The sequence below is a fragment of the Scyliorhinus torazame genome, chromosome 11 (genome assembly GCF_047496885.1).
Source record: "Scyliorhinus torazame isolate Kashiwa2021f chromosome 11, sScyTor2.1, whole genome shotgun sequence".
Taxonomy (NCBI): Eukaryota; Metazoa; Chordata; class Chondrichthyes; order Carcharhiniformes; family Scyliorhinidae; genus Scyliorhinus; species Scyliorhinus torazame.
The window spans coordinates 111,577,063-111,602,619 of NC_092717.1; the positions used below are offsets into that span (position 1 = coordinate 111,577,063).

At 43.4% G+C, this 25,557-nt stretch overlaps 1 protein-coding gene across 4 annotated transcripts in view; it reads left to right on the forward strand.

Moving 5' to 3' along the window:
- Positions 1-25,557, forward strand: part of arfgef1 (ADP-ribosylation factor guanine nucleotide-exchange factor 1 (brefeldin A-inhibited)) — a 362,892-nt gene that overhangs the window by 60,923 nt on the left and 276,412 nt on the right. For all 4 annotated transcript variants that reach the window (XM_072467619.1, XM_072467620.1, XM_072467621.1 and 1 more), the window contains exon 2: positions 18,729-18,759. In XM_072467619.1, coding sequence (XP_072323720.1) covers positions 18,729-18,759 — 31 coding nt within the window. The remainder of the gene's footprint in view (positions 1-18,728; positions 18,760-25,557) is intronic.

The following is a 25,557-nucleotide window of genomic DNA, read 5'->3' on the forward strand; positions in this document are numbered from 1 at the left end:
CCCATTCACTTAGCCTATCCAAATCCCTCTGCAGGCTTCCAGTATCCTCTGCACTGTTTGCTTTACCACTCATCTTAGTGTCGTCTGCATCTTGGACACATTGCCCTTGGTCCCCAACTCATCTATGTAAATTGTGAACAATTGTGTGCCCAACACTGATCCCTGAGGGGCACCACTAGCTACTGATTGCCAACCAGAGAAACGCCCATTAATCCCCACTCTTTGCTTTCTATTAATTAACCAATCCTCTATCCATGCTACTACTTTCCCCTTAATCAATGCATCTTTGTCTTATGCAGCAACCTTTTGTGTGGCACCTTGCCAAAGGCTTTCTGGAAATCCAGATATACCACATCCATTGGCTCCCTGTTATCTACCGCACTGGTAATGTCCTCAAAAAATTCCACTAAATTAGTTAGGCACGACCTGGCCTTTATGAACCCATGTTGCGTCTGCCCAATGGGACAATTTCCATCCAGATGCCTCGCTATTTCTTCCTTGATGATAGATTCCAGCATCTTCCCTACTACCGAAGTTAAGCTCACTGGCCTATAATTACCCGCTTTCTGCCTACCTCCTTTTTTAAACAGTGGTGTCTCGTTTGCTAATTTCCAATCCGCCGGGACCATCCCAGAGTCTAGTGAATTTTGGTAAATTATCACTAGTGTATTTGCAATTTCCCTGGCCATCTCTTTCAGCACTCTGGGACGCATTCCATCAGGACCAGGAGACTTGTCTACCTTTAGCCCCATTAGCTTGCCCATCACTACCTCCTTAGTGATAACAATCCTCTCAAGGTCCTCACCTGTCATAGCCTCATTTCTATCAGTCACTGGCATGTTATTTATGTCTTCCACTGTGAGAGCAAGAGTAGAAGGCAGTGCAGGTGTCCCCTGCGGTCATCTCCCTGCAAAAACAGATATTCCGCTTTGGATACTGTTGAGGGAGATGGCTCACCAGTGGAAGGCAGCAACAGCCAGGTTCATGGCACCGTGGCTGGCTCTGCTGCGCAGCTGGGCAGGAAGAAGAACGGCAGGGCTGTAGTGATGGGGGACTCAATTGTAAGGGGAATAGACAGGCGGTTCTGCGGACGCAATCGAGACTCCAGGATGGTATGTTGCCTCCCTAGTGCAAGGGTCAAGGATGTCTCGGAGCGGCTACAGGATATTCTGGGGGTGGGGGGGGGGCAAGAAGAGGGTGAACAACCAGCTGTCATGGTGCACATAGGCACCAACGATATAAATATAAAACGGGACGAGGTCCTACAAGCTGAATTCAGGGAGTTAGGAGTTGAACTAAAAAGTAGGACCTCAAAGGTAGTAATCTCAGGATTGCTAGCAGTGCCACGAGCTAGTCAGAGTAGGAATGTCAGGATAGATAGGATGAATGCGTGGTTTGAGAGATGGTGCAAGAGGGAGGGATTCAAATTCCTGGGGCATTGCAACCGGTTCTGGGGGAAGTGGAACCAGTACAAACCGGACGGTCTGCACCTGGGCAGGACTGGAACCGATGTCCTCGGGGGGGGGGGGGGGGGGGGGGGGGGGGGGGGGTTGCTCGAGCTGTTGGGGAGGGTTTAAACTAATGTGGCAGGGGGCTGGGAACCGATGCAGGAAGTTGGAAGGTAGTAAAACAGGGACAGAAACAAAAGGCAGTAAGGGGGAAAGTGTAAGGCAGAGAAGCCATAGTCAAAAATCAAAAAGGGCAACAGTACAAGGTACAGTGACTGAGGGGAGCCCAGTGAATAGGACTAGTAATACTAAAAGGAATAAAACGGGAAGTAAAAACATTAATGGTAAGCGACGCGGCAGGTTGTTACATGAAGATATGGGTTCAACAACAAGGAAAATTAGGAGAAAAGTTAAGAGGAAATATAACTTGGGAGAGGTTACTGATCGAGGTGTTAAGATTCAAAACAGAGGTTAAAAAAAGCCAACATAAGTGTACTTTACCTGAATACTCGTAGTATTCGGAATAAGGTAAATGAGTTGATGCCGCAAATCATCGTGAATTACTATGATTTAGTAGCCATTACTGAAACATGGTTAAAGGATGGTCACGACTGGGAGTTAAATATCCACGGGTATCAAACTATTCGGAAGGACAGAGTGGATAGTAAGGGAGGTGGTGTAGCTCTGTTATTTAAGGATGACATCCGGGCAATAGTAAGGGATGACGTCAGTGCTATGGAGGATAAGGTTGAATCCATTTGGGTGGAAATCAGGAATATAAGGCAAAAAAGTCACTGATGGGAGTAGTCTATAGGCCACCAAATAGTAACATTATGGTGGGGCAGGCAATAAACAAAGAAATAACTGATGCATGTAGAAATGGTACAGCAGTTATCATGGGGGATTTTAAACTACCTATCGATTGGTTTAACCAGGTCGGTCAAGGCAGCCTTGAGGAGGAATTTATAGAATGTATCCGCGATAGTTTCCTAGAACAGTATATAATGGAACCTAAGGGGGAACAAGCGGTCCTAGATCTGGTCCTGTGTAATGAGACAGGATTGATTCATGATCTCATAGTTAGGGATCCTCTCGGAAGGAGCGATCACAATATGGTGGAATTTAAAATACAGATGGGGGGTGTGAAGGTAAAATCAAGCACCAGTATTTTGTGCTTAAACAAAGGAGATTACAATGCGATGAGAGAAGAACTAGCTAAGATAGACTGGGAGCAAAGACTTTATAGTGAAACAGTGGAGAACCTTTCAAGCGATTTTTCACAGTGCTTAGCAAAGGTTTATACCAACAAAAAGGAAGGACGGTAGAAAGAGGGAAAATCGACCGTGGATATCTGAGGAAATAAGGGAAGTATCAAATTGAAGGAAAAAGCATACAAAGTGGTAGAGTTTAGTGGGAGACTAGAGGACTGGGAAATCTTCAGGGGGCAACAGAATGCTACTAAGAAAGCTATGAAGAAGATTAAGATAGATTATGAGAGTAAACTTGCTCAGAATATAAAAACAGATACTAAAAGTTTCTACAAATATATAAAACAAAAAAGAGTGGCTAAGGTCCTTTAGAGGATGAGAAGGGAGATTTAATAATGGGAGATGAGGAAATGGCTGAGAAATTGAACAGGTTTTTTGGGTCGGTCTTCACAGTGGAAGACATAAATAACATGCCAGTGACGGATAGAAATGAGGCTATGACAGGTGAGGACCTTGAGAGGATTGTTATCACTAAGGAGGTAGTGATGGGCAAGCTAATGGGGCTAAAGGTAGACAAGTAGATACTCCATAGTTACTTTTTAAAATATCATATTCATTGTTAGCACTTCTGTATTATTAAATGTAAAAATTTTAAACTGAAAATATCTTTTCTCTTTGTTGTTATTTGGAGATCTAAATAACTTGTCATAAAAATCTCTGCACAGATCAGTGTGCGAGACTTGATCGCAGACTCCTGAGGTTTTTGAAGGTCGAGGAAATGAGGAAATTCTTGGAAACATGCCCGGATTTTGGGCTGATGGGGAAGGAAGGAGACTCACCATTGATTGCAAAGTGAGTCTCACTGAGAGAGCAACTGATCTCAGAAAGTGAAAGGAGGGTGGCTCCCTATTTAAATATTCATAAAACCCCTTATGCACACACAGCACAACTTTAAACATAGATCTGATTGACAAGATTAAGAGTAACTGCAACTTAACAGACATCAACAAGATAACTGTCGCAGAAATTGAAGCACCACTGACAAAGTTAATGGTAACAGAAATTGAAGATTAATTGACAATGGTAACAGTGGCAGATATTAAACACTCACTTGATTCAGAATGTTAACCCTGAAGTCGGTCTCTTTGTGCGATCATTGACTCCTTGCTCATTTGAGGTGTACTTGAACAGATGCATTTCTCTCCTGACTGGGATGGCTGGATTTCCCAAACCTACGCCCGTCGCCCCTGATCCGAGTTCAGAATGGGGCAAACATATGTCAGCTTTGTGACAACGGACCAATTGAAAGGTGGGGATATCCCCACAGGAATCATCTGATCGATCCTGTATAAGGGAATATTCCGGCTATCAGTTACTGACTTGAAGAACTTGAAGAAAGATATTCCAGTCAGCGATCACTTGGTTTTGGGTGGGAGATGCAGGCCTGGAAAAAAGAGAGCGCAAAGCACTGCTGTTAACTAACTTTGTGCAGAAGGAGTATCTGCAGGAAATAAATTTAAAGATAATTGATTTTTTATCTTTTAAACTCTTCAGTTGTAGGTGTAGGTGCTGACTAACTTGGCTGATCAGCTGCTGCAGAAACAGGAGTGGCTGCTGGAGGCTGTGTCGGTGACAGTGACTATAACAGTGACCCAGGGAGGCAGAAAGTCCACGGCACCGGTCTCTACATCAGCCTCATGTGGCCACTGCATTGTAGCAAGAATTCACTCGGATAAATTGGGAAAAAAGGTCAGCCGATCCTTGGGGATCATTTTTGGAGACCTTTTGGCGACTCCTTTTACATCAACCTGCGGGTCGCGACCCCCACTTTAAACACACTGCTTTAAATGACCTCATAATTACTCTGTGAGAAGATAGACAAACACAATCATTATCCCTTGTGAATTAGTAATTCTTTCAGTTTTTTAAATGAAACATAGTGTCATGAAATGCTGATGTTATGTGCGATGGTATCCCAACTTGGAACACCGGTTTGTGGGGGTGTACAATTTTATTTTGGTGTGAGGAGAAACATGAAATCCCAGTGAGAATAAACAGTCCAGTCGTCATGTAACTAATTATTGCAGACACTTAAAGGAAAGAAAAGACAAATGCACATGAACGGAACTACTCTACAAGTTTATTGCACCTTTGTTTCAAAATATAACTACGATACCTGAACTCTGTAAGACTTCCCTGTCTCTCCAAAAAAACATCCAAATTAAATAATCTGTTTATGGTTACCGCACAAGACGGGGATGATACTCAAGTCTGGGAAACATATTTTCCTGGTCCAGTGAAGATATTTAAAACTGTCATTACAAGACTTCCTGCACTAACTTGGCTTGAAGCCCCCACAGAGGCTTGTTTCATATAAACCTGACCTCTGAAACATTTTGGCCTTCAGGCTTGGTGGTTGGAAAACTGGATTGTCTGCTTTCTGAACCAGGCAACGTGCCTCAATGACTACCGTCCTGTGGCCCTGACTTTAGTCGTAATGAAGTGCTTCGGGATGTTAGTCATGAAGTTGGTCACCTCTATACTCCCAGAACGCCTTGATCCACTGTAATTCGCATACCGTCGCAACCGGTCCACAGCAGACGCCATTTCCCTGGCCCTAAACTCATCCCTAGAGCATCTCGATAACAAGGACTCCTACATCAGATTCCTATTTATTGACTACAGCTCTGCCTTCAACACCATAATCCCAGCCAAGCTCATATCAAAGCTCCAAAACCTAGGACTTGGCTCCCACTCTGCAACTGGATCCTCGATTTTCTGACCAACAGACCACAATCAGTAAGAATGAACAACAACACCTCCTCCAGAATAGTCCTCAATACCGGGGCCTCGCAAGGCTGCGTACTTAGCCCCAACTCTACTTCCTGTACACACACGACTGCGTGGCAAAATTTGGTTCCAACTCCATCTACAAGTTTGCTGATGATACGACCACAGTCGGCTGGATCTCAAATAATGACTAGTCAGAATACAGGAGGGAGATAGAGAACCTTGTGGAGTGGTGCAGCGACAACAATCTCTCCCTCAATGCCAGCAAAACTAAAGACCTGATCAATGACTTCAGGAAGCAAAGTACTGTACACACCCCTGTCAGCATCAACGGGGCAGAGGTGGAGATGGTTCGCAGTTTCAAATTCCTTGGGTGTGCATCTCCAAAAATCCGTCCTGGTCCACACACGGTGACGCTACCACCAAGAAAGCACAACAGCGCCTATACTTCCTCAGGAAACTAAGGAAATTCGGCATGTCCACATGAACTCTTACCAACTTTTACAGATGCACCATAGAAAGCATCCTATCTGGCTGCATCACAGCCTGGTGTGTCAACTGCTCGGCTCAAGACCGCAAGAAACTTCAGAGAGTCATGAACACAGCCCAGTCCATCACACAAACCTGCCTCCCATCCATTGACGCCATCTACACCTCCCGCAGCGTGGGGAAAGCGGGCAGCATAATCAAAGACCCCTCCCAACCGGCTTACTCACTTTTCCAACTTCTTCCATCGGGCAGGAGATACAGAAGTCTGAGAACACGCGCACACAGACTCAAAAACAGCTGCTTCCCCGCTGTAACCAGACTCCTAAACGACCCTCTTATGGACTGACCTGATTAACACTACACCCCTGTATGCATCACCTGATGCCGGCGTTTATGTAGGTACATTGTATACCTTGTGTTGCCCTATTATGTATTTTCTTTTATTCCCTTTTCTTCCCATGTACTTAATGATCTGTTGAGCTGCTCGCAGAAAAATACTTTTCACTGTACCTCGGTACACGTGACAATAACCAAATCCAATCCAATCCAATGTTTCCAATCGTCAATAAACTGTTTCTCATAAACTATTCACACCTAGTTATCATCTAAAAGGACTCTAATCTCATTATTGGGTGAGATGTATATCAATGGAGCCATTTGAATACTCTGCTGCTGTCTCCAGGCAGATTTCTACTGGACATTGCTGGACATTTCACATGCTATTATGTTTTGTTTACTTTGTTTTAATGTTGTTGCTCGGCAGATTCATGACATTACTGATTTACTATGGAAGGCACATTTTCAAGTATGAGTATGAGCCAAACACCACCTGTTGTTACCATTTTACTGAGTAAAGGAAGTGGCAGCAGTCCAAATCTGTTCAAGCACATTTGGCAATTCATTGACAGTAGACGTTAAAATGTTGGAGATGAATCATCATGCTCAGAAAAGGGAGTATTAACTGTAGTACATTTCTGTCAAATTGAAATGAATAGTCTGAAAGATCCATTCAGTTATGTAGCACTGTGACCTGAAGCTGGGCTGGGTATTTTGTCACTAGTGTATATGGAAAAGAAATCATAGAATCATAGAATTTACAGTGCAGAAAGAGGCCATTCGGCCCATCGAATCTGCACAGGCTCTTGGAAAGAGCACCCTACTTAAGACCATGCCTCCACCCTATCCCTGTAACCCAGTAACCCCACCGCACCTTTTTGGACACAAAGGGCAATTTATCATGGCCAATCCACCTAACCTGCACATCCTTGGACTGTGGGAGGAAACCGGAGCACCTGGAGGAAACCCATGCAGACACGGGGCGAACGTGCAGACTCCGCAAAGACAGTGACCCAAGTCGGGAATCGAACCTGGGACCCTGGAGCTGTGAAGCAACTGTGCTAACCACTATGCTACTGTGTTGTGGAGCAATGGACTTGCAATAAGTTGATTTGTACTGTAACTCCATCTATCTTCCTTTGTTCTGTAACTCTTATAACCCAAGCGTAACTGAAGTCTGTCCACTTCTGTTTATAAATTTTCAATTGATCTAACTTGAAATGGTTTTAGGGAGTTGCAAATTCCATATTCTGTGTGAAGAGATATTTCAGGACGCCAGTCCTGAATGACCCAGTTCTAATTTTAAAGTTATGTCCCCTATCTAGTTAAGTGTCACAAGGATCAGTGCTGGGGCTTCAACTATTTACAATCTATTCATGACTTATGTGAAGAGACTGCGAGTAATGTATCCAAGGTTATTGATGATACAGCTTACGTTCCCACCTCGCTTGGTGAGGTGGACACAAAGTGGCTGTAAAGAGATACAAAGAGGTTAAGTGAACGTGCAACAATTAAGTGAATGTGGAAGATGGAGTATAATATGAAGAGGTATGAGGTTATTCACTTTGGGTAATAAAAATGAAAAGTAATATTTTTAATAAGATGTGAAACTTGCTAATAGACTTGATACACTCGCACAAGGAGCATAAAGTTAGCATGCAGGTGCAGCAAACAATTAGGAAGGCAAATTGCATTTTGGCTTTTATTACAGGGGGACTGGAGTACATGAACAGGAAGGCCTTGCTACAATTGTGTAGGGCTTTGCTGAGAACATACCTGGAGTACTGTGCACAGTTTTGGTGAACGAGGAAGGATATACTTGCCTTGGAGGATGGCCAGGCAAGGTTCAGTAGATTGGTTCCTGAGATGAGAGAGTTGTCCTTTGATAAGAGACTGAATAAACTGAAACTCTACTCTGGAATTTAGAATGAGAGGTGATCTCATTAAAACATAGGAAATTCTTAAGGGGCTTAACAGGCATACGCTGAGAAGTTGTTTCCCTGATTGGTGAATCTAGAACATGGGACACAGCCTTACGATAAATGACCAATTATTTATGAATGAGATGAGGAGAAATGTCTTCACTCAAAGGATTATGAATCTGTGGAATTCTCTACCCAAGAGGGCTTGGATTCTCCATTGTAAGGCTTGGAAAACAAGATTTTATCAAGAAATAAAAGGATATTGAGAATGGGCAACAAGGTAGAGTTGAGGCAAATGATCAACCATAGTCATATTGAATGGCAGAACAGGATCGAGAGGCCAAATGGCCTTCTATTTCTGCATGGGTTTTTAACATCATGGAACAAAAATGTATCTTCATCAAAACAGGCTGTAATTAAGCTTAAAAACAAGCTTGTCCAATCCAATTTATCTACATTTCAAATATTTTGAAACATTTGGCATTATCCAATTGATTGGGAGTGCCTCGAGGATTTTAACTGGTATGAAGGTTCTCAAATTTCATGGACTAATCAGTTATCTTTTATGACACAAACCGCCCTGTTCATTGCAGCGACTAATGGAAGTAGTGCTGATGGTGACAGAGGATACTAAATTCAGTTGAAGGATATTTTGCAATTATGAATTGCTTTGTATTTTGTATTTTCTCACTTTTTCCTGCTGTAAGTCATACCTTCCAAGTCAGTGGAATAATATATGTGAAGTTCGAACTGCTGTTTGAATTTTACCGGTCAACAAACATGCGGCACGGCACAGTGGATAGTGCTGCTGCCTCACAGCGCAAGGGCCCTGGGTTCAATTTCGGCCTTGCTTGACTGTCTGTGTTCAGTTTGCATATTCTCCCCGTGTCTGCGTGGGTTTCCTCCGGGTGCTCCCGTTTCCTCCCACGGTCCAAAGATGTGCAGGTTAGGTGATTGGCCATTCTGAATTGCCCCTTAGTGTCCAAAGGTTGGGTTACAGGGATAGTGTGAGTGAATGGGCCTTGGCAAGGTGCTCTTTCAGAGTACGGTACAGACCCGATGGGCTGAATGGCCTCCTTCTGCACTGCAGGGAATTCTGTGATTCTATGTTAAAGAACTGTTTGATTTTTGTTATGATACCCGTTTTGCAGGAGTAAATATGAGTTTCAAGTTGCTGTCTTGAATGTGTGTTGCAGTTGGCTGTTTATTGGATTGAACAAATTGTTAAGAGGGTATCATTTGATGCAGATTTGGTGGTGTTAATTAAATTATGTAACTAGTGAGGCTCAATTAAGGAATAGTTCAAACTCATTACTTGACTGTAAATCACTTGTGCTTAATGCTTGTTTTTACATTAAACTGCTGGTATGGCGTTTTTAGTAGGCTAGTTAATACGTTCAGCAAAAAGAGCAGCACTAGTTACAAGTCACGTGGGTGCATTTAATAATTACCCTGCTCGTATGTTGATTAGCTCAGATGTATCATCTAGATCTAGTAGGGAATGGGTAAGATGGTGCCATGAAAATACTGTAGGGAAATTCCTCTCTACTTGAAACTACCTAGCAATTAGTTTTAATTATTAAGCAAAAGTTATTGGAGGTGAAATTATGCTGTATTGGTATTCAGTGACATTGTTACCATGGATGTACCAAACTCATAAATAATCAACAGACACCTTTTCATTGAGTAGATTATCCAACAACTGGACCACTGGAATGTCCTCTGTCAAGATAGTATAAAGTTTATAGTCTCCAGTTTCTTCATTTTCTGTTTTTGCTTTATCAGCTCTGCTGCTTTTAGGTTTTCAGTTTTCATTTAGGGATTTGGTCTTTGTTTCTTCCCTGTATTTCAAAATATAGTGTAAATGTATACTTTGAAACTGCAGGGATACAATTCCTATTTCTGTCTTGAATTACGCTATCAATACTGTGTACACAAAGGAGTTGTTTCAAATGTTATGGTCCAAATTTTGAGGTAATAATGGTGAAGATAATGGCTCTTGTCATTATTATAGGATAAATCTGACAGCATCTTCTCATGTCTGCAGATGTGTGGTTAGTTGCTGAAATCCAGAAGTTGCTGTCAGAGATGCCCTGCTCCTCCATACTGTTGCAGTTCTTGCTAATAGATTGTGACTGAAATTGCTGTAATGATGTGAACCTGGGGTAATTATCCACTAGTTTTGCATTCAGAATGGCAGAGAAAGAGCATTCTGAAGTATGTGGGCTATTGCAATCAAGGATGGCGGCCAGGCTCCCAAGGTTAGAGGACCAATGAGAGGGGATCCAGCTGTGAAACATTGTCACCTAACCAACTGGGGAGAGCTGCTGATGTAGGGGGTAGAACGGGAAGAGTCCTCTGGAGAGTAGCCATGAAAATTTAAATTAAAAAAAATTCTCAGTTGCCGGGCTATTGCAACCCCTTCACTGCAGCTGTAGCCTAACGCATGGCGAATGGGGGAGAGGTGTCCCGAGTGGGTGATGGAACACTGCCAACCCCCCCCCCCCCCCACTCTGCATCACCTGCTATACTTTGACCCCCGTGGAGAAGGGGGGAGGGTAGTTGGTGATTCTGACTGCCATCTTGAAAATTCCAGTCACTGTCAACCCAGTTCTGCTATTCACTTTTAAAATGGCCCAGTGCGCAAACATGCTGGTAGACTGACATTCCATTTCTGAGGCCAATTTTCCAGCCACCCAGCCTCCTCCAGGGATCAAACATTTTGTCCAATGACTTTGCTACTCCCAATATTTATTTGAAGGAAATTTCTACTCATCCACTCGGTGAATGTCAGCAAAGCGGTAAGACAACTTGGGGACAATGGTGGAATCGAGAGGGGTGGTGGTAAGTAGAGATGGGAAATGAGAATGGAAATAAACGATTGCAGTCCCACCTGGCTGAAATGTGGTGGAGAATCATTGGAGGAGCGTGGTTTGGTAAACTGTGTCAATGGCTGCAGATGGGTTGAGAAAGGCATGGAGGGATAATTTATCCTTATCAAGGCCACATAGGATGTCATTTGTGACTTTGATAACAGCTGTTTTGTACTGTGGCAGGTTGGAAAACTGATTGAAGAGATTCAAACACGATTTCTAGGAAAGTTGGGTACAGTAAGGTTGGGTAAAGTTGGAAGGTGACAAATCAAGAACTTTGGAGAAGAAAGGGAGGTTGGAGTTGGATCAGTAGTTAGCAATGGGTCAAGGATTTCTTCCTGAGGAGAGGAATGATGACATTAGATTTGAAGGAGGCAGAGACAGCCCCTGAAGAGAGAGAGCCATTAACAATCACAGCTAACATGATAACCGGTGCAGGGGGGGGGAAGTTGGGCAGTCAGCAGTTTATTGGGAATAGGGTCAAGTGAAAAGGAGGTGGCCCTTGTGGACAGGTTGAGCTCAGGGGCGCAAGACAAGATGGAAAAGAAAGGGAATGATGTGGGTTCAGGACAAGGGTATTGGGGAAGTTTAGAGGAAGCCTGACCAATGAGGGAGGGTAGTGTCTCAGGCAGCTGATCAGATGGTCCTAACCTTTATGACAAAGATGTCCATGAGCCCCTCACATTTTTAGTTTAGATAAGGATGGAGGAGACAAGACAGACTGGTTTATGAATTGGGTTATTCTTGTATTCCACAATGATCCTGAAATAGAGAACTCATTTGGAAGATGAGAGCAGGAGTGATAATGCTTTGTGATGAATGACAAAACAAGTTTTCACCTTATCCATTCAAGCCTGCGTCCCTTGGACTTACGGAAGTGGAGACAAAGGTTGTTGTGGATGAATGGCCAAGGAGAGGGAGAGGATTGGGAACAATGACACCGGAGTGGGAAGTGAAGTTGTGGTTGAGCAAATCAGTAAATGCAGAAATGTTGTGGTTGGGCGGCACGGTAACACAGTGGTTAGAACTGTTGCTTCACAGCTCCTGGGTCCCAGGTTCGATTCCCGCTGTGGGTCACTGCCTGTGCGGAGTCTGCACGTTCTTACTGTGTCTTTGGGGCTTCCTCCGGGTGCTCCGTTTTCCTTCCACAGTCCAAAGATGTGCAGGTTAGATGGATTAGCCATGCTAAATTACCCTTGGTGTCCATAAAGGTTAGGTGGGGTTACTGGTTGTGGGGATATGGTGGAGGCGTGGGTTGGGTAAGGTGCTCTTTCCAATGGTCGGTGCAGACTCGATGGGCCAAATGGCCTTTTCTGCACTGTAAAATCTATGATTCTACGAATGGAGGACTAAAGGCTGAATAATTGGGATTTTGAAAGGGAGGTTGTAATTGAATTTGAGTAGTGCTTTTTCCAAATCTAATTTTTCGATAATTCAACAGTGTTATCAAATTAGCCGCAATTAAGGTTCACCTATATGACATACCAATACAAAATGGTAATCAAACAAGTTATTAGTTGGAATAACAGTGCAAGAAGTTAGGAAGGGCAGCACGGTAGCATTGTGGATAGCACAATTGCTTCACAGCTCCAGGGTCCCAGGTTCGATTTCCGGCTTGGGTCACTGTCTGTGCAGAATCTGCACATCCTCCCCGTGTGTGCGTGGGTTTCCTCCGGGTGCTCCGGTTTCCTCCCACAGTCCAAAGATGTGCGGGTTAGGTGGATTGGCCATGCTAAATTGCCCTTAGTGTCCAAAATTGCCCTTAGTGTTGGATGGGGTTACTGGGTTATAGGGATAGGGTGGAGGTGTGGACCTTGGGTAGGGTGCTCTTTCCAAGAGCCGGTGCAGACTCGATGGGTTGAATGGCCTCCTTCTGCACTGCAAATTCTATGAATGGGAACAGATACATTGTTTTACCTCGCATCAGAATTATTTCTTTTTAAATTTTTCCATTTAAGGGGCAATTTAGTGTGACTAATCCACCTAGTCTGCACATCTTTGGGTTCTGGGGGTGAAACCCACGCAGACACTGGGAGAATGTGCAAACTCCACACGGACTTTTTTGCACAGTGACTCGGGGCCGGGATCGAACCCCTCCCCCTGCTGACACCTCAACTTTCCTTGAAGAAGTTGAAGAACGGCTTCTATCTCCAGGCAAACTCATCAACCAACCCTCTTAAGGCGAACTTAATTTTCTCCAGCCTTAGGAACTCTGCTAGGCAGCTCGCCCACACTCCCGGCTTTGGCGGCACCGAGCCCCTCCACTCCAGCAAAATCCGTCTCTGGGCTACCAAGGAGGCAAAGGCCAAAAAGCTGACCTCTCTCGCTCCCGGGTCTTCCAACGTACTAAAAATCGCCACTTCTGGACTCAGGGCCACCTTCAGCACCTCGGACATAACGTCCTCGAACCACTGCCAAAACCCCTTTGGCTTCGAACATGCCCAAAACGTGTGAACGTATAAGGCCTCCCCGCGCACTGCCCACACCTGTCTTCCACCCCTTCAAAGAACCTACTCATCTGGGCCAACGTCATATGCGCCATGTGAACTACCTTAAACTGAATAAGGCTAAGCCTAGCGCATGACAAAGATGTATTCACCCTCCTCCGAACCCCCCCCCCCTTTCCGTTTGACTTCCCCTGTCAGGGCTTCCTCCCAGTCCATTAGCTCCTTGTAAATTCAGTTGATCATGAACAGAGAGAGAAACACACACAGAATATGAAGAAACTTAGGAGCGTATGGGTGGGAAGGGAGAACGATGTGCTTGGAGAGCCTGTTGGTAGCAAAAGTGAAGAGGATAATACAGAATATGCACTCTATTATGGAGAAAAAAATAACAGCCAAAATCCTGTTTGAAAAAAACTGAGAAACCTTGTGGGGAGAAATTTGGAAACTAGGTCTGTCTTTTTTTGCTTTCTTTCCTGCTTTCTTTCCGTCTGGTTCAGCAATGTTTTTTTGCCGTTCTTCATTCTGCAGGTGGTTACTCTGTACTCATCTCTTCCTTCCCTTTCCACCCATACTTGAAAGTCACTTTCTCGTGTGACTTTTTCTTCTTTTCTGATTTTTTTGTCTTTCTCTATTCATTGTCACCACCCTCCCCCTTCCTAAAAAGATGCATTGCCACTGTTGTATGAGCTTGGAATGAAATGGTCCATTTCATCTCAAAATATATTGACAACTCCTGTCAGGCTTTGTCAGTGAGAACTGTTTAAAAAAAATCAGCACATGTAATACCTGTTCACCTGTATGCAGCATTGTGACAAGATTTTTTCTATATCTTTCACTAAGACAATAGCTGCTATCCTATACTTGTGTTTATGCTTTTTTATATATAAAAAAGAAGCTGGTTAGTTTGCATGTTGCTGGCTGTATCCACAAGTTGTCTCTGTTTTGATGTCCCATCCTCAAGGCTTCCTTTGTGTCAGCCATCAGGCTTGTTGCCAAAAATAAGTAAAACATTTAGTTAGCAATGTTTACATTTAAATCTATATTTTAATATTTTGTTCCTTACCGATCTCCTGGACACTCTTTCTCTATCTCGGCTGATTTTACCACATGGTTTCCCCTTCCCACACCCTGCAATCCCCAATTAGAAATATCATTCTACCTGCTACCTGAATCATGTGGCTTGTGTTGCTGCTGACACTGATAATTTAGCCATGATCTTTCCTAAATCCCCAATCCAATGTTTCTGGTCCGCACCAATACTGCTGGACCCTGTCGCAACATCTCTCCAAATGTATAGCCTATTGATCCGGTAACTTCCTGAGGCTTTCCTCTTTGGTTCCAAAACACTGTCCGCAATTGTTGCCTTATTCATGGCCCATTCATTGCTCCCGACTGACTGCCTACCCGCCCACCTACCTGCTGGTCTAACTGCAACCTCAGAAAATCTTTTGTTCTGGGCTGTGTCTGGTTGCATCCATATCGCACACCAGCACCTATACTTTCTTAAGAAACTAAGGAAATTTGGCATGTCCACGCTGACTCTTACCAACTTTTTACACATGCACCATAGAAAGCATCCTATCTGGCTGCATCGCAGCCTGGTATGGCAACTGCTCGGCCCAAGACCGCAAGAAACTTCAGAGAGCCGTGAACACAGCCCAGGCCATCACACAAACCTGCCTCTCATCCCTGCCTGTGGAAAGCGGGCAGCATAATCAAAGACCCCGCCCATCCAGCTTACTCACTCTTCCAACTTCTTCCATCGGGCAGGAGATACAAAACTCTGAGAACACGCATGAACAGATTCAAAAACAGCTTCTTCCCCGCTGTTACCACACTTCTAAACGACCCTCTTATGGACTGACCTGATTAGTACTACACTCCTGTATGCTTCATCCGATGCCGGTGTCTACGTATTTACACTGTGGACCTTGTGTTTCCCTATTATGTATTCCCTTTTTATTTTATTTTATTTTCATGTACTAAATGATCTGTTTGAGCTGCTCGCAGAAAAATACTTTTCACTGTACCTAGGTATACGTGACAATAAACAAATCCAATCCAATCCATTCTGTTCATATGGGCTGATTCACTGCCAGTTCATTTCCATTACAATAGCAACCTGCCCAATTACGTTGAATGAAGGAAACATCAAGGCCACAGAAATATCAAATTGCTGAAGCAACAAACAGGGTGACCAATTTAGCTGCTGATTGGAGAGAATGAGTTAGGGAACAAGGAAATTGGATTTTGATGGAGTGAATGGTAAAACTAATCCTTTGATTGGGAATGTTAGTTATTAGCAGGGGAAGTGTGTCAGTTCAAATTGTCTTTGAGTGATCACGGAAGATGGTAGAAGCTTGTTTATGTAGAAAGTTGTGGGACAGTTGTGTGAGAATAGATGTTATTGTTTAAAGATATTTTCGGGAAGTATTGTGTTCTGTAAAGTAAACTGGGGAAAGGTTAATGGAGACAGCTTGTCTGGGAGAATTAAGTGAAGAAAAGAGTAGAGGTGTTAAATGCATGCATTTTTAATGAAACTATGGTAAAGTAGGTTTATAAGTACATAAGTAAAGTTTAGAAATTTTCATTAGGCGATAGAGAGGGACTTATTTTTCAACTGTTAAACTTCAAAGGGGAGTAAAAAGATTTTACAGTTTGTAATGGTTTCACAAGAAGACAAGGGAAGATTATTGTGTTTCATTTGACCTGAAAGGGGAAACTATATGAAAAACATGGAAGATTTTTACATTTTCGAAAAGTTAAGTGCAGGGGGGTATTGAGGTTGAGGGAATCAAAGATGAAAATAAAAAAGGATATTTAAGGAAAGGTATTGTGTTGGCTGTGTGGGAATGACCTCCAGGGAACAGCTCTGTACTGGGAGAGGGTCCGAAGTTTGAATCAGCCTATTTAGCCTAGCCAGAAAAGTCTTGGGTTTCCACAACAGAGCGAAACTGAGTGGAGAAATAAAATGGTGTACCAGTACGAAGGTGATGGCAATTTTGCCTTGAGTTATATTACTGGATTTTTATAGTTACACATCTGTAAGACAGTGTTGCCTAGAAGGTGTTTGCTTGTGGGTCTGACCAAGTAGAGTTTTGGGGGGAATATTTTGTAAGACTGTTTTAACTGTAACTGTAATCTTGTATCTTTAAGTTATATTTTCTTATTGTTAATAAATCTTCTAATTTTTAAAATCCCCAAAGTGGTGTTGGAATTCCATGCTGCTGCGATTAGGAGGATTCTTGTTTTCAGAAAGAGTGTTATGGTTCATAAGTCAAGTTTTCCTCTGGGATTTGACTTGCTCAGCAATTAATCTCTGCTGTTGTCATAACAATTATTTTCTGTAGTAAATAGTTGCTGTAGAGATTATTGCATCTTTTAAGAAAAAATTTGGAAATTACTTGAAACAGGGAGACACTGATATGGAGAGTTTTGGATTGACTATATGAGAAGTAGAATACTCCAGATGTTGGAAATCTGAAATAAAAACAAGAAATGCTGAAAATACTCAGCAGGGCAGGCTGTGGAGTGAGAAAGAGTTAATGTTTCCGGTTAATGCCGTTTCATTCAGAATTGGGAAAAGTTAGGGAATTAATTGGTTTTGAGCAAGGGATGAGTGGGGCAAGGACAAAATTAAAGTCCGTGATAGTGTGAAAGATGGTAGAGATTGAGTAACAGAAGATTTAGCTTTTACAGGGCCAAAAGTAATGGTGAACGGATAAGAAAACAGAAAATGCTTAGAGTAGGTGTGCTATTGTCTGAAAGTGAAAATAGAGAAGAACTGATACATGTAAGGAAAATGAAATAAAAGGGAACAGGAGCAGAGTTTATGGTCTGAAGTTGTACTGTATTTACAGTCTGGAAGACTGTAAAGTGCCTAATCAGATCATGAAAGGCTGTTCCTCAAACTTGTATTGAGCATCACTGGAATGACTCTCACAGCTACCTCAGCTACACTTTCTCACATTGTGCACCCAGTAAGGATTCCATTCCATTCTCCCAGTTGCCGTCTCTTTCGAATCTGACCCGCTGATGCAACTTTCCACACTGCATTTCTGAGAAGTCTTGTTTTTTTTCCTCAATTGAGAACTCTCCCATGGTTGATGCGGCTCTTTACTATTTCTGTTGCATTTCCTGCACTTCTACACTCTCCTTCCAGAACCTCAAGAGGGTTCCCCTTGGCCTCATCTTATACACCACACCAGTCCCTGTATTCAATGGATCATTTTGTGCTATTTTTGTGCCACCACCAAACACATCTTCCTCTCTCTGTCAATATTCCACATTCCACTCTGATGCCCAAGCCCACTTTTCAATCACCTCCAATATTTCAACCCTTCCCAAGGCATCTTTCCATGAAAACGGAGGAGATGTAACATCTGGCCTTTTACCTTCTCTCTTCTCACTTTCCAAGGCCCCAAACACTCCTATCAGGTGAGTAGCTATTTGTATGTACTTCCTCTGCAGTATTTGCTGCTCACAACATGGTGTTCTCTATACTGGGGAGGCCAAATTCAGATTGGCTGACTGTGTTGCGGAACAACTCCTGCAGTCTTCAAACATGACCCTGAGCTTTAAGTGGCCTGTCTTTTAAATTCTTCACCTTGGTCTCAAGCTGACATCTCTGTCCTTGGTCTGCTGCACTGTTCCAGTGAAGCTCAATGTAAGCTTGAGGGATAGCACTTCATCTTTTGATTAGGTACTTTACACCCTTCCAGACTCGACACTGAGTTTAACATTTCAGATTAAATTCTGTCAACATTTTGTTTCCTTTTTGCATGTTTTGGTTTTTCTCTGATTTTCGCTTTTGCACTGTAGCATTCTGACTCTGGGTCTTATTTTGTTTCTTTGTTTCTTTTCTTGCCCCATCATCATTCCGTTTGGCCCTGTCATTGGCACTGACTGGCACTCTTCTGTCATTCTGCCCCTCCTGCCTTCTACCCTGTCATAGGCCTTGTCAATGTTCTTGTTCCATCCGCAACTTTCTCAGAACCTATTACATTTCAACTATTCCCAGTTCTGATAAAAGGTCACAGACCCAAAATGTTAACTCTTGGGTTTTTTTCTCCACAGAAAATGCTGGGTAGTTCCTGCATTTCCTGTTTGTATTTTGGATAAACTCAAGAATCTGTCATCCATTGATAAGTCTGCTGGTAAAGCGGTGCTGTAAGGTATTGATATTTACTGAATTTGTTTTTTTTCCTTTTAACAGAGGAGATCAAATCAGAAACCGAGAAACAAAGGTAAGCTTTGTTCTTTTAATGTTTTATGCTATTTGTAGTTTTTATTCCAGATAGTTTCATTGCTTCGTAATGTAGAGTTCCAAAGTAAGATTTTCCCATTATGTGGAATTTGACTTCTGTACACTTGTAATGTTAATGCTTCAATCTGTAACAGAAGCACAAACATAACATTTCCTAATATTTTTGATTTTATTTCTTATGTTCTGATTATGATCTATCCAATAATAATATTCATATGACCCACTTTAAAAGGTGCCATTTTGAATAATTGTTATAAGATTTTAGTCCTAAATCTCCAGAATGGGACTTGTGCAGGATGTTGTACATACAACAATGTGGGCGGCACAGTGCTTTAGCATTGCTGCCTCAAAGCGCCAGGGACCCGAGTTCAATTCTGACGTTGGGTAATTGTCCATGTAGAGTGTGCAAGTATTCTCCGTGTCTCCATGAGTTTCATCCCGGTTCTCCAGTTTCTTCCCACAGTCCAAAAATATGCGGGTTATGTGGATTGGCCATGATAAATTGGCCCATAGTGTCCAAAGATATGCAGGTTAACTGGGGTTATGGGGATAGGGCGGGGAGTGGGCCTAGATGGGGCGCTTTTTCGGAGGGCCAGTGCAGATTTGATGGGCTAAATGGTTTCCTTTTGCTCTGAAGGGACTCTGTTCGATGTATGATTTGGTCTGTTTTATGTATGATTTGGTCATTAGGCATTTTGCAGCAGGTGGTCATGTTGAAAGCTAATTTACATACTTCTCACCATTTCCTCTCTGTTACTTAGACTTTCCAGAAGAGATGTAAATGTGTTTTGTTTTTGGGCAGCTAGTTTTGGATTAATCTGAAATCCAATCACTGAGTCCAAATCTCCAACCTACTGAGAAATGTGCTTGATAAGCAATGCACACTCTTCTCTACTTAGGACAAAACCTCTTTTACCATGTCCAGAATATAGCTTGGCAGAGTCAAGCCTTCGAGACCTTCTAAAAGTGCCAGGGATCTGTTGAAGCTTTAACAAGCTAGAAATGTGCAATTTATGTAGGTAATTTATGAAGTTGTTGGAGCTTATGTGGTATGTATAATGTTTCGTCTTGAGTTACTATTTTTCAAAAAAATACTTTTATTCTCCTTTTTCACATTTTCTCCCAAATTTACACCCAACAATGAACAATAATCAGTAATGAATGCAATGTCATCCCCATATGAATAACAACGATCCCATCCTCCCACCAAACTCCAGACATTGGCCCGCATGTTAACAGAAACAAATGATAAAAAGGAATCAGGAATCACCCATAGTCACCATTAACACACACGGTCCCTCTCCCCCCAACCCCCCCCCCCCCCCCCCCCCCCAAACTAAAGTTCAATGTGATCCAATTCTCGAAAGTGCATAATGAATAACGCCCCATGAATTGTAGAACCTCTCCATCCTTCCCTCAGTTCAAATTTGACCTTTTCAAGCGTCACGAATTCCAGCAGGTCCCCCTGCCACGCCAGGGCACAGGGTGGCGAGGTTGATCTCCACCCTAACAGGACACGCCTTCGGGCGATCAACGAGGCGAAGGCTACAACAGTTGTCTCCGCACCCTTTTCCAACCCCGGCTGGTCCGACACCCGAATATGGCCTCCCGAGGGCCCGGGTCCAGTTTCAGGTGCACCATTTTAGAGATTACCCGAAAAACCTCCTTCCAGTCATCCTCCAGCTTTGGACAGGACCAAAACATATGAACGTGGTTTGCAATCCCCCCCCCCCCTCCCCCCGCAACATTCACACACATCTTCTACCACCTCAAAGAGCCAGCTCATCCTCACCCTTGTAAGGTGTGCACTATACACCATCTTCAACTCTACAGCCCCAAACTCGCACACGAGGTGGAGGCGTTCACCTTCTGGAGCACCTCACACCAGAACCCTTCCTCCATGCCAGCTCTCAACTCGTCCTCCCACTTTGTCATGATCCCTTCTATCGGCGCCTTCTCCTCCTCCAAAATAGCCATGTAAACTGCCGATACTACCCCCTTCTCCAGTCACTCTGTTGTCAGCACCTCCTCCAGCAATGTGGAAGCCGGCTCTACTGGGAAACTCTGCATCTCCTTTCTGGCAAAGTCTCGAACATGCATGTATCTAAATATTTCCCCCTGCTCCAGCCCATACTTCGCTCCCAGCTCCTTCAATCCTGCAAAACGACCCCCAAGAAACAAATCTTTTAGTGTCCTAATTCCTTTCTCCTCCCATCTCCGAAAATTTCCATCGCACTTCCCTGGCTTAAATCTATGGTTCCCCCGAATCGGCATTTCCCTTGACCCTGCCCCAATCTGAAGTGCTGTTGAAACTGCCTTCAAATTCTCAATGAAGCTATTACTGGTATTAAGTTACTATTAATGACAATACTATGATATTGTTCGGAGTAATTGCAGAGATATTTTCAACCATAAGGCCTACTGATGCCTGTTAGAAATCATCCCTGCTTTCCCAGCAGAACCAGTGATGCCTTTCTCCCACGGGGTTTCTTGTCTTTTCAACAGGATCTTTGTTGTTATTTTTCTCCATCCCTCTCCCTCTGGCTCAGTCGTGCTGCCTACTTCTTCATCCCACAGGAGCTCTATACTCACCGCTTCATTTTTGCATCTATACTGTAGAGTTGCTTTCCCATATGATCGTGCTACTTCCTCCTCCTCCCTGCACTCTCTTCCTCTACACTGTGGTGTATATGTTTCTATATTTCTCCCATTAAATTGGCATTCCAAGAACATCTTTCTTCAGAAATCCAGATCAAGTGACTTTTAAATGTGCCGGGGATCTGTCGGAGTTTTACCAGCCAGAAATGTGCAATTTCTGTCAGTAATTTATGAAGTTTGTGGACCTTGTGAGCGATATAGTATGGCAAGTGCAGTGTTTGCTATGCATTGGTATTTGTGCTTTCAACTAAAAATGATAATGTTGAAGGTCTTGCATCCATATCTATCGCATTTCTCCCCCATTGTCAAAAGTGTCGTTTTTTGCCTCTAGTACAGGTTAATTTCCTGCTGCTCTCGAAGGTTTTGACTTGCACGGCAATCCAGAGCAGTATAGTAAGAATGCTCTCAATATTTGGGGGTACAGGCTGGAAATTACCTGTGTGCCATCATTGCCTGTTTTTGATTTGAGGATGGAGTCTATTCAGGATGATGAGTTTCTGCTATGGGTCTTCATGTGACTGAACAGGCTGATTTTCAATCTACAGATCTTTGGGCACATGGGGCAGGATGTCCCACGAGGTAGTGGCACCTGCGGTGCAGAATTTCTTTCCTTTTCTTTCCTTCTGTGCCATTGCTCTGCCTCATTAAGGCATTGAGATGCAAAACAGCTTGATGGACAAGTTGTCGCCATTTTGAGCAATTTGTAACAAGCCTCTGTCAGGTCAATGCTGTGGCACTTCAAGGAGAATGTCAGTGTGTATTTGAAGCACTTTCTTTGTCGACCCCTTCCTGGAAATGCTAACCATTTGAGAGTTGAGAGAACAGGACCTGGCGAGGGAGGCAATGTTTAGCCATGCACACACAGGATCAGTCCATTATAGTTGATTTTGCAGGTGTTTTGCTTGGATGCTAATCGATCTAGCTCTAAGAAGGACACCAGCGTTTGTTCAATGACCTCCCAGTGAATCCAGAGGATTGTTGCTGGAATCTTTCAAGCGCTCTTGTGTTTTGCTAATGCACTGTCTCGGTCTCACAGCAGTACAGAAGCATTATGATGGCAACTGCTCTGTACATTAAGATTTTTGTTGACTTGCAGTCATCATTGTTGTCAAACACTCACTGCTGCAATTTCGATAAGACTGAACTGGCGCAGCTGATCCGGTGGTTGGATCCCTTCATCAATGGTGGCCTTTTGAGAGTGATAACTTCCAAGATATGTTGGGGGCCCTCCTTCAACATATATGGGCGGCGGAATATTTGGCTGTCCAGGTGTACGTTTATATTAGTTTTGTTTTGGCAACATTCAAGGACAGAATAAGTTTCTTGTGTACAGAATAAAATACATTTAGAGTTGCATGCAAATCTGGTGCAGAGTGGGCGGCAACTTTGCAGTCATCTGCATACTGTAGGTCACGCATACCTATGGTTGTCAGTTTAGTTTAGTTAATCAATGTTAGAGTTTTCAATATAGATTATTTTTAATACTGACACCATCTGGCAATTGATCTTTCATGAGGTGGATAGCCACTGTCAGATAGATTGTGAATAGTATGGGGTTATCACACAGCTTAACCTCAGTCTGTATTTTGAAGGCGTCTGCTTCAGATTTCCCATTCCTATTATCATGAAGCTATTGCAGGATTGTAATGACATTTCTTTAAAAAAAAATCTATTTATTTAACATTTTTCATTATAAACAAAATAATGTAAAACAATTAATTCAAGTTGCAATGACAAAGTACACGATAATCAAATGCACAAATTAACGTAATCCCCCCCAACACTAAGCTAAACCCCTTAATAACTGACAATGACCAGCTCTTTAAAAAAAGGAAATGAATGGTGGTCATGTTAGGTAGAGCCATTCTGCTGACCCGCTAATCATGTACTTCAGGGTTTTTCAAAATGTGGGCCGCAACCCACGGGCTTTGGGAGGGTCGCGGAAGCAATCGGTCGCAGCATTCCTATGATGGTCCTGATCGTGGGAGAAGCGACCAACAGCCGTTACAGGCATATTTATTGTAAATAGGCTAAGCCGCACTGATTGAGCCAGGGTCAGACTTCAGTTTTATCACTCTCCTGTTCCCAAGTAGAGGTTGCACTAATTCACACCTTAAATAATAATAATCTTTACTAGTGTCGCAAGTAGGCTTGCATTAACACTGCAATTAAGTTACTGTGAGAATCCTCTAGTCATCACACTACTGCGCCTCTTCGGGTCCACTGAGGGAGAATTCAGAATCTTTAATTCACCTAACGAGCACGTCTTTCGGGACTTGTGGGAGAAAACAGGAGCACTCCGAGGAAACCCACGCAGACACTGGGAGAACGTGCAGACTCTGCACAGACAGTGACCCAAGCTGGTAATCGAACCCGGGTCCCTGGCACTGTGAAGGAACAGTGCTAACCACTGTGTTACCTTGCTGCTCATAACAATTTCTGTACTTTCACATGCTGAATTAAGGAGACGATGGCAGTGATGGAGGCTCAATTCTGCAAGTACTAGAGGACAGTTTCCTGGGATCGCTGAAGCAACGGGCAGATGGGCCTCCGAGACTGTGCAGCATTGTGTCAATGTGAGACACCTGACAAGGTTCTGCAGCATCAGGTAGGGTCAGTCGCTCGGACTCTGGAAGAATCAGAAGCTCAAGCAAGTGTTAGTGGACTAAACCTGCCTGTCACTTCATGCTGGAGGCAGCTCACGTTGAGTGTAGCACAACTGAAGAGCATGGCCCAGACCCTGCAACAAATGATGGTGGAGAAAGGTTCCATGATGCCCCACCAGAAGATCATGCAGATGAACATCAGTCACAGGGGAACAACCCGACTCCCAATCGATATGAGAGGTCAAAGTCACAAGCATGTGTGTCAGGAGGTGGAGTTGGAATATTACAGCCAGCAGATCCTGCAGTCAGCAGCACCGCATGAGCGAATGGGAGACAGTTAATGCGGTCTATTTAAATGCAGAATCATTGGAACAAGAGGTTTATGTCTGATCCCTCAGATCTCCAGCTAACTCTATACTTTGGAGATACTTGTGGAACCAAATGTTGATTCTGTAAATGCCACTGGGTTCTGTGTAATTTTTGAGACGGTCCGGTTGGTTACCGGTAAGTCCTAGTTGCTGATGAGTGTTGCTGGTGACCAGTGTATTCCGGAACGGTGAATATAGTCGCCTTCCCTTGTGTGCATGCACATCTCTCCAGATTATAAAACTGATCTCACTCAACAAATCTCCAAAAACCAAATGTACAGAAATTCGGCAGAACATCAGCTTAGAATTGAAGAAATTGCAATGTAGTGGATTCAATCCACTTGCAATGATAAATGTAATCTTGTTGTCATTGTTTTTATTTTCATAATCTGTATTAAGCTAATTTGAAGACAGATTGAAATCTGGTCATTGTATGGAATTAATACATTGGTTCCAACACTTGAAACAATGGAATAGGAGTGTAAGAAAGATTCAATACACAGGTTGTGTGTGTTCCGACACAAGGTTGGCTGGCTTGGTGGGTCCGAAAGGTTGGCCGGTTAGCAAAAGTGGGTCCCGGGAATAAAAGCTGGTGTACTTGAACTTCTCCACATTTCTTCCAGGGTCTCCTGATCTTGACTGAAGAAAAAAGTGCGTAGCGCTGCATCTCCCTTCTAACTCCATCAGATCACAATAAAGGTGGGGAACAAGGGCATGCCCCTTTAAAATGATGCTCGCTGCCACATTCTCATAAACAATTAAAGGTCCAATTTTAAAAATGTATAAATGTGGGTTAGTGCAGTCAGGTTGTCAGGGGAAGGTGCAGGTCTTTAAATGCAGTGGAGGGTTTGGTAGACCGGTCTGGCTGGAGGGGGTGAGGGCGGTGGCATGTGTTAGTTTGATCTGGTGAGGGGGGGGGCAGAGATAATTGGGTCAGTGGATGGGATAGTTGGGTGGTTGGGGGGGTAATCGGGTCTGATCGAGGGGGCAGTCAGGTAGTTAGGCAGATCGGTGAGGGATTGAATCAGTTAGGATTGTATTCGCTGAAGTTCAGAAGAATGAGGGGGAATCTCATAGAAACCTATAAAATGCTAACAGGACTGGACAGAGTTGATGCAGGAAGGATGTTCCTGATGGTGGGAGTGT